The 13,502-nt window shown below is 50.5% G+C and overlaps 1 protein-coding gene across 4 annotated transcripts in view; it reads right to left on the bottom strand.

Moving 5' to 3' along the window:
- NELL1 (neural EGFL like 1) overlaps window positions 1–12,199 on the bottom strand; it is a 750,804-nt gene extending 738,605 nt beyond the window's left edge. For 2 of the 4 annotated variants that reach the window (XM_070624513.1, XM_070624515.1), the window contains exons 1-2: window positions 11,959–12,185; window positions 4,024–4,152 (exon numbers count right to left, since the gene is read on the bottom strand). In XM_070624513.1, coding sequence (XP_070480614.1) covers window positions 4,024–4,152; window positions 11,959–12,013 — 184 coding nt within the window. In that variant the 5' untranslated portion in view covers window positions 12,014–12,185. Of the gene's footprint in view, window positions 1–4,023; window positions 4,153–11,958 lie in introns of all 4 variants that reach the window. The other 2 variants (XM_070624514.1, XM_070624512.1) reach the window with 2 other exon arrangements.
- Window positions 12,200–13,502: the final 1,303 nt, after the last annotated feature.

The raw sequence follows: 13,502 nt of genomic DNA, 5'->3' as shown, positions 1-13,502 counted from the left end.
GCCAGGGAGGGCTACAAAGGAAATGAGACACACATTATTGGAAACCAGAAGACAGAAGAGCCTTGTTATATAGTGGCAGAAAGCTTCACTGAATTGTGTCCTGTAGTCATGTGGAAAGAAAAACTTGTGAAAGATGAACTTGGACATTTAGTTGAGGAGATTTCCAAGCAAAGTGTTGAAGGTGCAGCCCGGTTTCTCCTTGCTGCTTATAGTAAAACGTGAGACGAAAGAGGGAGACTGAGGGAAGAGCTGATAGGCAAAAAGAACCAGGACTTGATGATTTGGAGAATTCTCAGCCTATCCAGATTGCAACAAACAATAAGACTAGGAGATTCACCGTCAGGGAACTCTATTCTGGAGAGAAAGCCAAGATGTGGTTGAACCACCGTTTGCCAGTGCCTCTGAAGAATCAAAAGGTCAGAATATTCAACAACACAGAGGGCTCCTTGAAGAGATGGAGATGCCTGGGTCCCCTCAGGCATCTTTGCAGGAGTCAGGAAGAGAGAAGGCATTACCTAAGAAAGATCTGTGGAGGAGCCTCCTGTCTAATGGACAGGAGACCCTCCACGTTCTTGAGAATGTTATACCAGCAGAAACACTGCCAACTTGGCCTGAAGGGGACAGAGAGAGGATGAAATAAAAGGAGGCTGATAGGCTCCCAAAATTCTATAGGTAGGAAGCAGGCTGATAAAACTACTCAACTACAAACACATGCTACTCTTCATGAAAAAGAATGACTCTGAGGAATAAGTCACAAGCCCAGAAGGCAGAGCCAAGGAACACAGAGGGTTATTCCCAAGCCCTAAAACCCAGTGGAGTTTACCTTGCTGGATTTCAAAATATCTTGGGAATGGTGACCCCTTTCTCCTTTCCATTCCCTTCCTTTTGTATAAGAATCTCTGTAATTGATATTCTATTCCTGTCTCACTATTATATTTTGGAAGCAGATTACTTGTTTTCTAGTTTCACAGATCCATAGATGGAGAGGAATTTTGCCCCAAAATGGATAATATTCAGAGTCCCACTCATATCTGATTTAGATATTGAGATAATGGAATTTTTCAGCTGATGAGATTAGATGAGTTTTGGACTCTGAGCTGATGTTATAATGGGCTGAGACTTTTGGAGGTACTGGGATGGGGTGAATGTATTTTGCATGTGGCACAGACATGAATCTTTGGGGGTCCAGAGGTCAGACTTTGTGGTAAGTAGCATAATAGCTCCCCAAAGACATCCATGCCCTACTTGCCAGAACTTGTGAAAATGCTACCTTACATGGGAAAAAGGACTTTTCAGATGTGATAAAATTATAAACCCTGCTACAGAGAGATCATCCTGGATTATCCAGGTGGGCCCGATGTAATCGCAAGGGTCCCTATAAGGGACAGCCTTCCTCAGTCAAACTCCTATAATGAAGTTACTCTTCCCACCAAAGAAGCTGAAATCCATCCCTGTGGTTGGAGCCTAGTAGACATTCCCAGGCAGTTGCCAAAACAGAGGACACGCCAATTAGAGAGCAGAGTTCTAGCCCAGGAAGCCCACACTTCGGAATAAAAAAAAAATGAGTGAATGAATAACGTGCAAAGCAGGCAACAAGGCTTTTATAGAGCACATTTGACAGAGGAAATTTTGTGTGCATGTGTGAGGAAGATTGGCCCTGAGCTAACATCTGTGCCAATCTTCCTCTATTTTGTATGTGGGATGCTGCCACAGCATGGCTTGATGAGCGGTGTGTAGGTCTACACTCGGGATCTGAACTGGCGGACCCCAGGCCACCAAGGAAGAGCCAGTGAACTTAACCACTATGCCACCGAGCCAGCCCATGGACAGAAGAGAATTTAATTCAATTCAAAAATGTTTATTTATCACCTATTATATGCCACGCTCAACACTTGGCCCTAGGACCATAGAGGTATCTAGATAGGCATGACTTACACCTTCATGAAGCTTACAGATGAACCAGGCTTCCATAGAAACTCTGTTGACAAAGTGTCAGCATTGCTCAGATCAAGAATGGCATGGCCTTGGGGCTGGCCCAGTGGCATAGTGGTTAAGTTCGTGTGCTCTACTTCAGTGGCCCGGGGTTCACAGGTTCAGATCCTGGGCGCGGACCTACACACTGCTCATGAAGCCATGCTGTTGTGGCGTCCCACATGCAAAACAGGAAAATTGGCACAGATGTTAGCTCAGCAACAATTTTCCTCAAGCAAAAAGAGGAAGATTGGCAACAGTTGTTAGCTCAGGGCCAATCTTCTTCACCAAAAAAAAAAGAAGAAGAATGGCATGGTCTCTCAATAGTAACTGAGCACACCTTGCACGATGCAAAGAGATAAGTAATCCAGTCTGTATTCTCTTAATCATATCCAGCTTATGTACTTCACCAATTCCTTAGTAAGAGTAAATGGAAATTAACATATCCATAGCCTTGTTATATATCATTATATAATATCTGCAGATTTGCTATATATCACTAACAAGGCTTAAGTTATCTGCACAGTAAATATGTAAATCTCATCCCATAGCACTGTTTCAGTCATTCTAAAATAATCCTTTTGGTATCTGCATAAGACTGAGCTACAAGAATCCTGCCGGGCATTTTCATAGCGGACTATCCAGGCTGCCTGACTGCCATGTCTGATCAGGTCACTCCCCTGCTTCAGCCTCCAAAATATCCTGTCAAAAAGCCCCTACTGCTCTCAGAGTACAGTACAAAATCAGTTCCATGGCCTACGGGCAGGGGGACTATTTACAATAGTTGACAACAAGGGCCTCGCCTCCGGCTACCAGAACGGATGCCGGCCATAAACCATCAGTGCACCCGAACCCACGGCTACCAGCTAAATATCAGCTCTACCTACAGGGTCCAGTGTCACCTAGCCCACGCCCACCTCTCCAGCCACTCACTATCCCTCAGCCAGGATAGTCATCTTCCCGTTGGTTTCTGCCTTAAGACCTTCATACATACTATTTCCTCTGCCCAGAAGGCTCAGAGCCCCCACACTTCTTACCCCAGGCTTTCTATTCTTTTTCAAGTCTCTGCTGACATATCGCTTTTCCAGGGTCGGCTTTCCCTGACACCATCTCCCCACCCCCACTAAATCCGATCTCCCTGTAGACTCTTATTTGGCAGCCTCTGCACCCCCTTAATTGTAAGTATAGCAACTGTAATTCAACAATTCCTGTGTAATGACTGTTTCCTCCACTATATTTTATTTACTCTTACTGGTAACCTTACTATTAGCATGCTGCCTGGGACATTGGAGGTGTTCTCTAATAATAGCTGGTACTTACTGAGGATTTCCTACGTATCAGGCACTGTTTTAAGCACTTTAATGAATGAGCTCCTCTAATCCTATAACAGCCCCATGAGGCAGGCACTATTATTTTAGATGAGGACACAGGCAGAGGCAGGCTAAGGAATTGCCCAAAGTCTCAAAGCCAATAACTGGCAGGGCTGGAATCTGATCCCAGGCAGTTGGGCTCCAGAGCACATGCTTTTAAGAAGCACACAATATGCCTTTATGATTGCTTGTTGAATGATTTAAGGGATTGTAGCCAAGTTTATAGTGGACGGAACCAAGTAAGATGCACTCCTAAGAGAACACAGCCATAAAACATCCTCCGTGCTCATGGTCTACCCATTAAATGAGAGATACAGACATGGGAACGGGAAGAGGTGTGGGTATAGGTAAATAGTAGTTGAAAAAATATCCTGTCAAAATAATACAGCTGGCCAATGGCTTTCAAGGACTTTACAAATTCATTCCACTTTAGATTTCCACCAAAATTCCCAAGGAAATATGTCACTGCCAAACCAAATATTTCACCATTGTGGCCCCTTCACAGCCTCAGAACATCCCCCAAATTTGTGAACACCTTCATCATTGCTGAACATTGCCCCCGACCATAACACAAGAGAAATAGTGGAGACGATCCTCCGACAAGTACAGGCCAGACGAACACTTCCCAGAGAGACCCTCCTCCCCAAGCTCTGCCCCCATGCAAAGGAGGGAGAGCCTTTACCTTGAAATAAAAATGCTTTGCTGGCATTGTGCAGTCCGGACACCTGAGTGACTCCAAGGGTGGTGTTCACGAGGTCGAGCTCGGTGATAATATCCATTTGAAGGTCGGGGTCCATCCCAAAGCCCATCACTGAAAAGGAACAAAGAGCTGTCTTGGCTTAAAACGCAGACTGCTAGCAGCCACATGGAACAGAAGTTACGGAGGCCGGGAGTGGTAGGGAAGCCAGGACGAGTGCTCGGAGATGCTCTCTCCCTGGACGGAAAAGGAAGTGAGTCTTGGCTCCATCACCCCACGCACACTGTGGTTTCTTTGTCCCTTCCCTCAGCCCCCTTCCTATTCATTAGAGATTGAGAATCTCTTATCTAAACCCCTCAGGGCCAAATATATTCCAGCTTCAGAATGTATCATATGTTAGAAAGGTAAGATGGCCTATATACTACATTTTATGTAACACCCTCAGCAAAGTCTGAATCAGCACCCCATAATCAAATACAATATTTCTGGAGCACAAAGTATGACGTTTTCCTCTAACTGGCTAAACAAAGACTATAAATAGCCTCATATCTCTTGAGGTCAAGTTTTGCCACCAAGTGAGTTCAGCTCAGTGTAAGTTTTACTGTCAGGTGAGTTATGAAGACACTTTGGGTTTCCAAGCTTTTTTAGACTGGAGACCGTGGATACAAGATTGTGGCCCTGATATACCTGCTCCAGAGAGGGATGCAGTAGCAAAATCTGACACCGCCGTCACCAATGAACACCTCCAGAGAGCATCCCTGTCCATCCGGCACAACCACCTGTGATAAACAGGACATGATGGAGAGGGGCTGTCCCTGAGGAGAGGGGTGGCAGAGGGATCAGGCAAAAAAGAGAATCCCTGGAATGAGATGTGTATTTCTACCTCAAGGGATTCCTGAATGGAAAGTTACATACCCTGACAATTCTGTTGGAGAATCTCAGTGCAGAGAAACATGGCCCTGAGCCCCCTATTGCCTTGTCTGAGAAAGGTGAATGCCTAAGGCTGCCTCTCACTCAAGGGGCATTCTGTGGCATGATTCACTCATGATTGCAAAGTGACTTCAAATTACATATGTATTAATAAGGCTGGAGATCACGCTAAGGGACTGTGTTTAAGCCACTCATAAGGGCTGTATCTTTCTACACTTAGCATCTCAATAGTGCAATTCCGACTGCACAGTTGGAAATGTTTTAATCAGCAACAGCTGTCACCTTGGGTCTGCTGGTAATGCGGGCGCTGAGGCAAGATCTGAAGAGCTTGCACCCAACTTGTCCTAGAGAGACTGAGCCAATGTCCATCAGAGCATCGCAAGCTACTACAACCTCATCTGTCCTCCCACCTTCAACCCTGACCCCTAAGACTTGGGGAAGGAAATCTACCCTCTCCTTACTCTCTTCCTGTGAGGAAACAGGGACTGCTCCAGCAATCTGGGCTTCTGTCAACAGAAAACTGGTCAGCGAAGGCCCTTTGGAGCTGAAGCCTCTCATTGCCAAGGCGGACAAAGGGTTAAATTAAAGGCACAGTGCATATATCTGCCTTCTCAGTGTTTGTCAGGCTTCCCCTTGTCCTCTGAACTGAAGATTTAAGTTTTCTCCTTGCAAATGCTGCCAGTTATTAGCCAGTTTACCCAAAGACAACTCTTCCTTCCGTTCATTCTGCATTCATTCAGTACTTTTTCAACACGTATTGCTGAGTGTTTGCTCAGCAACACACACAGTGCTGGGCACTGGAGATGTCCTCACTGAGAGTGCATTCCAATGAGGGATGACCACATTAGATGAAGGCAAACAATAAACAAGCAAAGAAGGTAATTTGAGATGGCCATGAAGGCTGTGAAGAAAATAAAACAGAGCAACGGAACAGAAAGCAATTTGGGTGGGAGCTTTAGAAAGGATGGTGTGGGAAGGTTCTTCTGAGCTGAGACCCGAATGACTGGAAGGGGCCGGTGATGGGAAGACCTGGGAGGAAAGCTTTCCAGTTTAGAGAACAGAAAATGCACAGAAGGAGCAAACTTGTTGTGTTCAAGGAACAGAGTAAAGGCTCGCGTAGCTGGAGCAGAGTGGGCCAGGGTGGGGCTGAGGCAGAGTGGTGGAAAATGGGGCCAGAAAGTAGGCGCTGCCTTGTGAGCCACAACAAGGAGCTGGACACTATTCTAACTGCAGCAGAATATCATCGGAGGGCTTTAAGGTGTGTGTTTGAGGAGGGGAGGAGTGGGATGTGCTCCGATTTACAGCATGACCTCACGTGAGTGTCCATTCTACCTGCCTGACACTGCTCATCCCTCATACAGACTCAACTCGCAAAGACAGATGGAAGTCTGTGCGAAGAGACACGGGGCTAATAGGGGCCTGTCAGCCCACGTCACAGCACCACGAGCCTCTTGGTGAGACTGGTGATGTTTTCCTCCAAGTGAGCTTAGAAATCAGCCGTTCTGTGCTCACCTTGAAAAGGCAGGAAAGGAACTAATATTTCAGTTTGATCTATAGTTTTCTACACCTGTATGGCAGAAATTAAATCAAGAGTGATCTCAGAGGACGTCCAAGCTGCTCTTTCTCTGGCCAGGAATTTGGAAGGTGGCGTGGGGAATGTGGCCTTAGCAGGACACGAGAGGGAGGAAGCAGCCCTGGAGCCCCAGTGCCTCGCACAGAGCCTGACACATGGCAGGCCCTCAACTTGGGAGCCAATTAACTAACTGATGAGTGGATGCCCAATCATTGTTTTGGGTGCAGTGACCTCAGAGCAACATGCATATCCAAGGATACCTGAGAGGACAAGATGGCATTTGGGCCAAGGAAATTTTCTAAAAGGACTGAGGTTGACTGAATTATTGGCTTCAAATGGCTAGCCCTCCCCTGTCCATACCCTTTGCTGTGTAGCTTGCAGTTCCTTCCACTGGAGTGGGAGTAAACCTCCCCATCCCTTGACTTTGGGCCCAGTCAGGTAACTTGTTTGGGTCACTGGGATGTTAGCGACATTACACAAGCAGGTTCTTGAATGCCCTTGTGTTGTGGGGCTTGTTCTCTTATACCTCTGCATCACGATGAGAAGAACATGGCCCTGATGGTCCACAGGTCCAGGGAGACTGAGACACTTGGAGCAGATACCCTACCAGAGTCTGGGACCACGCCCAGCCAATCCTGGCCAACACCAAACCAATCTACCGACATGTGAACCAATATAAATGCTGTTTTAAGCCACTGAGTTTGGAGTGGTTTATTATGCAATATTATTGCGGCAATAGCTGACCAACGCAGGGACTAAAGATCCACTACGATGGTCACCCTTAAGATGCCCGAATCTCCCAGAGCATGAGCCCTCCAACTGGATAAGCCTAAGAGGCACCCAAACAGGTTCTGCAGAACTAGCAGAACACCCAATGGTGCCCTTGGATCGCCATCCTCAGATAAGAACACAGCACCCTCAATCCAGAAAGTGTTGTAGAAACAACACTAAACTAAGAGCCAGTTTCAGTCCTGTCCCTTCCCCCTATCTCTGTGCCCTTGAAAACATCACTTCAGTTTTCCGAGCCTCAGTTCTCCCATCCATAGAATGGGGATGATAATACCTGCCTCCCAGCCTCGTGAAGTTTCAGTGATGACGACATGAAACCTCCTAGCACCGCTTAGCAGCTGGCATAAGCTGTATCTGTCTGTCTTAAGACCAGCTCTCCAGACCATTCCTGCTCCCTGGTCCTCAACTCCACTGGAATCATACAAAAGGTACAGATGGCCCCATTGCTCCCAATCCCTCCATATGCCTAAATGCCCTGGATGGACATCTCACTCTGGCTGTGCTTTGTGAAATCAATATGTTAAATCACTATTCGCTCCTCCCCCTACAAGCCACAAGAGAAGGGGCTTTCCTGGCTTTAAGATAACTGGACTGCTCTTGCTATGAAAACATCCCATAAAAACAGAACAAGGGAAGTCAATTAGGCTTCCAGATACAGTTTCTTCTCTCCCTCTAATTGGTCCCCTTCAGGATGAAAATGCCTGGTGCCAATAGCATGATGTGTAAAAGATAGCACTTTGCACACGGCCTAAGGAATCAGAACATCTATTAGCAAGGCAGTGCTTACATGGCCTCTCCTGAACCTCATGGAGTATGAGAGAGTTGGTTCCACAAAAACAATTTTTTTTATTTTAATGTTTCCGCTTCTTGTCCAAGCATGGAGCTCCCACCCTTTGCCAGGAAACTCTATGAAAGTTTTCTACTTCGGCCATAAGTGCTCTACAAATGGCTGCAGCTGGGAACTGGAATGAAGCAGGATCAAGAGCTTCTGGGGAAGAAATATTTTTTAAAACCTGGAAGGCAGGGTGTCAAGGTCGCAGAGGCACTTGAGGCCTGGCTCTGGGATTCTGAACCTCCACTCTGATCCCCCAGGACACCTGCCGCTGGCCCTCCTCAGCCCTGCCCAGGGAGTGCGCAGGCCCGAAGCCCACTCAGTCACCTTCAGGGTCCCATGCCTAAGCTCCCAAGAAAATCCTCCTGGGTCTGGCTCACTTCAAATCTAATCCGGCTCATTGGCCATGATGGCAGCTGTTGTCCCCTGCTCCATGGAGAGAAATATGACACTGGAGAGATGCTCCAAGACCTCATTTAAAAGCAGGATTTCAGAACCCTTCTCAGATTTGAGCCCCTGGACTCCTACAAAGGTTCTTAATAATCCCAAAGCAATATCCTTGAAGAATACGCTCTATACCTGTTCCAAGTCAGCCAGTGCTTCACAAGGACACTGGAGGCTGGGGGCTCTGTTCACAGCTCTGTATTCAATTCCTAGTTAAGGACCGGCCTGGGAGGTGCTTAAAAAGAAAAGCTCTCCATCCCAGCAGGTGGCAGCAAAAGGCACTCTCTTGGTCCCAGGGGCTCCTTCCGCCCCTGCCCTGGTGTCCAAAACAAACTGGAAAGTGATGGGGAAGAAATCAGTGAGTTTTATGTTATTCACACTTCCAGGCCATTGGAGAAAATTCATGGACCTAATGCCTTATTACTGCTAATATTGTAGCCCTCTAAATTTCCATTATTAGTGATATACCTGGAAACCCCAGAATCATTTTTCACCCAGAAATAACAAGATCTGGAGAACAGCACCTCCTATCTGGTCTCCGCTTTACTCCCTGAAACAAGTTCTCTGAACAATGAGCAATTTCAGCAGCTTCCTGTGACACCTATCATTAGATCTTTTCCTATGTAACTGCTACCGCAGTGCAGCCCTGCTTTAATTAAAATGTGCCTGATATCATCTATTCATTCCCATTAAAAGGCAGTGCTATCTGAGCAGCTCACTAAGTGAACCACATGTTTTTTTCATCTTGGACTGTTAACAGCCCAGACAACAATCGTCCTACTTGACAAATAAACTTTCCAAGCAGCTGTTGGGATCCTGATAAACTAATCACAAGGCAGCCTCTGCTACCTGAGAGGATGGATGTGTGATGTGGGGATGATGGTTCCTGGGCAAACTCAAAGAGGCTGCCCCCAATAAGCTGCCGATCACACCCCGTCAAGCTACAATAAACTTAAGTGAAAGAACTGACATACAAGTCCCCCATCTGTCTGATTCTCCTGACAATTTCTGTAGAAGAAATATGTGGCCTCTAGTGTGCAAGCAGTGCCAAGTGGCATGTAAAACCCAAGATCCCTAAGCAGCTGCCACAACCAACTGGGCAGAGCCTCGCATGCTTCCCCGCCTTTGCACAAGCGGAGCCCTCTGCCTGGAATGCTCTCCCCACCTCGTCCACCTGGAAAACCCCCTACAAAGCCTTCAAGACACAACTCTCAAAGGTCCCCTCCTGGTAAAAGCTGTGCCTGACCACCAACCGCCCATCCCCAGAATTCACCCCTACTGTTCCTCCCCTGTACTCCCTCAGTACAAACTTCTTATACTTCGGCCTCTCCCCCCCCCAACCCCCCTCAGGCTGTAGACTAAAAATGCTTTCCAGTTTCTATCTGGATCCTCAGCTGAGTTGTAAATTCCTGGAAGTAAAGGACCAAGTCCTTTCCTCTTTGCATAAACAATCCTGGCACCCGGCAAGACACTCAACTGTTTGTCGAATGAGTGAATACATGAATGAATCTTCCCTACCACAGAATTTTTACAAGATTTAAAGGGGCTTGGTTTGAGGAAGGGGAAAAGGCCGTCTGTGTTCTTAAAGATCTCCACAAGCAACGCGCCCTCGAGACACAGTCCACTCCTGGATGAAAGCACTTTTTGCCGACTTTTCAAAGGAGTAATGAGAACAAAGGATTTAGGCATCATCGGGCGTGCTGTGCGCTTGAGGATGTGAAATGACCGATGGGCCGTCCCCTCCCCCATCCGGTTTCTCTCTCTCAGGTTCCTCAGCCCCAGATTCTCCCCGCGCAGGGCTGGGAGCCCACATTCTGCGCTAGCCTCGCCTGTCCTGATCTTCCGGGGCGCGTTTCTTCCAGTTTGGTCTTGGTTTTAAGAGACCAACCCATCCCCATGGGCCTTAACTCAAGAAGCACCTATTCTAGGCTGGACTGAGCTTTGGCGTCTCCGCAGCCCTGGAAGCTCGGATGGAGACAGGAAAGGGCCGGGGATTCCTTTTGTCCCTGGAGAAATCCACGCCCGACGCTCTTCCATTAAGCAAGCGGAAAGCTGCTGCCTGCTCGGTCTTCGGAAATGAAAAGAGCCAGCAGAAAGCTCCTACACGCCAACTCTTGTATCCTCGGGCCGGCAAACCGCCCAAGAGGGGCGCCTGGGGCGCAAGCGGGAACTTTTGAGCCGTCCCAGGCCCGGCACCCCTCCCCAGCCTCTCGGGATAAACTTGCTGCCTAGTCTACGAAGGAGGCTACGCCTCTAGAGAAGGGAAATGAGAGCAGCAAAAGAGGAAAAGATAAAGGAAGAGCGAACTACTACACGCCGATTCTGGGCGCCGAGTCGGCAGCGTGTACCGAGGATGGCTAGCTAGCGTAGGAATAAAAACTCGCGACGCTCCCTCGCCCGGGCCTCTGCGAGCCGTATTTTTGCCAATTTCCTACTCAACCCCACCCACCCTCACCACCACCACCACCACTACCCCACCCCCGATCGACCACTAGCCCCTTGGAGAAGGCAGCTAAGACAGGGGGCTGGAGGCGAGTGGAAGCTAACGGAAGATGGTGCGCTTAGAGTCCTCGCAACTGCGTCTCTGGAGGCAGAACGAAGTGAGGACTTCCGAAAATTACGCCAATTATCCTTCTCCCCCTCCACACCCCCCAACCTGCAATTCTAGCTAGGGAAAACTGCTTTGGACCTTGCGAAAATCTTCCCAGATTGTCTCCAGGGTTCCAAGTTCCCCGAATAATGGTTCGTCTAGCCCTTCTGGGCGGGGAGGGGGGAAGAGAACACTCCTGGAGTTCCCCTGGGGAGAGTCACGAGGGGACGGGAAGAGATCGCGGAATCCCGGGGTTCGCCTGCAGCCCACACCCCGCGCCGCGCCCTCCCGGGCCCCGGCAGCGCCTGCCGGCCGGAAGCGCTCCCTCTGCGGGTGCGACTCCCGCGGATGCCCCTTCCCTGCGCGCCGGGGCGCCAGGACAGCGGTTTCCACCGCACCTTTCAAGTTCGGGGGTGTGGGGCTCGCCGGCCAGCCCTGCTGTGCGTTTCGACCCGGAAGCCGGTTGCTAGCAGCGAGAGGGTGCGCCCGCTCGGCCGCGCCCCTCACTCCTGCGTCCCGGAGGCCGTGTCCCCCGGGAAGGAGGCACTCATCGGGGGCATCTTCCAGCCGGTGGGTCCCACTTCTCACTCTTTCACCTGAAGCAGGGCAGAGAGATCTGAGGGACCCATCCATGCTGCACTGCCCTTCCCCGGAGCAGCACGGAGCTCGGCTCCAGGTCTCCGCACGCCTACGTGGGCTCTGGGCACAGCGGCGGGGCTCCCCCTTCCCCTGGACCCCTCCGACAGCCCCAGACGTGCTTACCTGCCCTGGCGGTGCACACAGAGAACCACACAACTAAAATCACATCCATCGGCATCGCTCCTGGGGTGCCCCGCCAAACCGGGCGCGCGGAAGCCAGGAGAAAACAAATGCGCCTCGATCGCGAGACGCGCCGGGCTCCGAGCGGCCAAACTTGCTAGCGGGCAGCGGGGAGGTGGCACGGCAGCGCCGGGTGCTGCGCTCAGGGATCGCGCCCGGGAAGGCGGCCCCGGCCGCCCCGCCCCCAGCCCGCCCCCCACCGCGGGCGGCGGCGGCGCCTGGCTCCGGACCCGGTCCCCGCTGCGGCTGCGCTCGCCTCGGAGCTGGGGCGGGAGCCCTGGGCTCGGCCACTCCGGCAGGTTGCGCTCGGCGCTGGGATCGGGTCTTCCTCCTTCGCCCGCGGAGCTGCGAGGATTTGTGCGGCCGGCGCAGCAGCCGCTCCCACCGGGAGCACCGGAGCTAGAGTCCCGGGACCCGCGGCCAAAAAGGAGGAGCCGGAGGCGCAAGGCCCCTCCTCGGCTTCAGGCGCTCCAGCCCAGCCGAGCTGGCCTCGCCACTGTCGCCGTCTCTGCCTCGGCGCCGCTGTGGGGGCAGCTGAAGTTGCCACCGTTCATCCCGGCAGAGACGAAGACCAGCCTAGCCCTCGCGGGTGGGTTTTTCTCCCTGGGGAACCCTGACCGAGGCGGCGCCACCGAGCGCGCCCAGCCCCTCCCCGGAAAACAATTACTCGGGATTTGCTTAGGCGGCTGGGTGGGAAGGAGGGAGTAGGGCCCTGAGGGGGATGATGGCTGAGTGCCGGCTAGCCACCTGTACCTCCTGTCTCCCCTCTCTGGGGGGCCCCTCTGACTAGGCACAGGCTTTGGGGGTGCAAGGAGAGGGCGCTGAGACAGGGGATGCGGAAAAAGGGTCCCCGAGCCGGAGCGAGCTACAGCGGAGGTCTGGGGAGTCTATTTGCAAACCTTCCGGTTCTGCAGGGCGAATGCTGCCACATAGGGGAAATTCCTAACTATTTTTTTTCCTTGGGTGACTTTCTTGATGGTTTTGTCAAAAGCCCTACTCCCCTTTCACAGTCACATGTTGGGCTCTCCCTCAGTTCCTCCTGAACCCTCTCTCTACCCCAACACCATTCCTTGGAGAGAAAAGCTGGCCTTTGTTTTGGGCGTGTGGGCAAGAAGAGAATTCCTCCTCCCTCTGTGTCACCTCCTTCCAGACCCCAGGCCTTCCCTATAAATATCTCCCAGGTTTGTCACACTTCCATCCAGGTATGTTATTTATAACCAGGATGCAGAGTCGTGAAATCAGAGATGACAGAACTTGTGATTTATATCAAATGAGCCCCTGTGATTCAAAGCTCTCGGGCTTCCTCACTCTGGGCCCCTCTCTCTGAGCCCACCCCACCTCTTGGATACCCTCAACTGGGATTCCAGAGGAGGAAAGCGAAACTTCTCCTACCAGCCCTTCGGTATTACCTGGGAACCAGTGCCAACGTTCCAGAATCCTCTTCACTAATAAGGGTCTGCCCTTATTGCTCGCACCCCCTCTCCCGT

The sequence above is a fragment of the Equus przewalskii genome, chromosome 6 (assembly GCF_037783145.1).
Source record: "Equus przewalskii isolate Varuska chromosome 6, EquPr2, whole genome shotgun sequence".
Lineage (NCBI taxonomy): Eukaryota > Metazoa > Chordata > Mammalia > Perissodactyla > Equidae > Equus > Equus przewalskii.
This window is presented reverse-complemented; position numbering and strand designations above follow the sequence as displayed.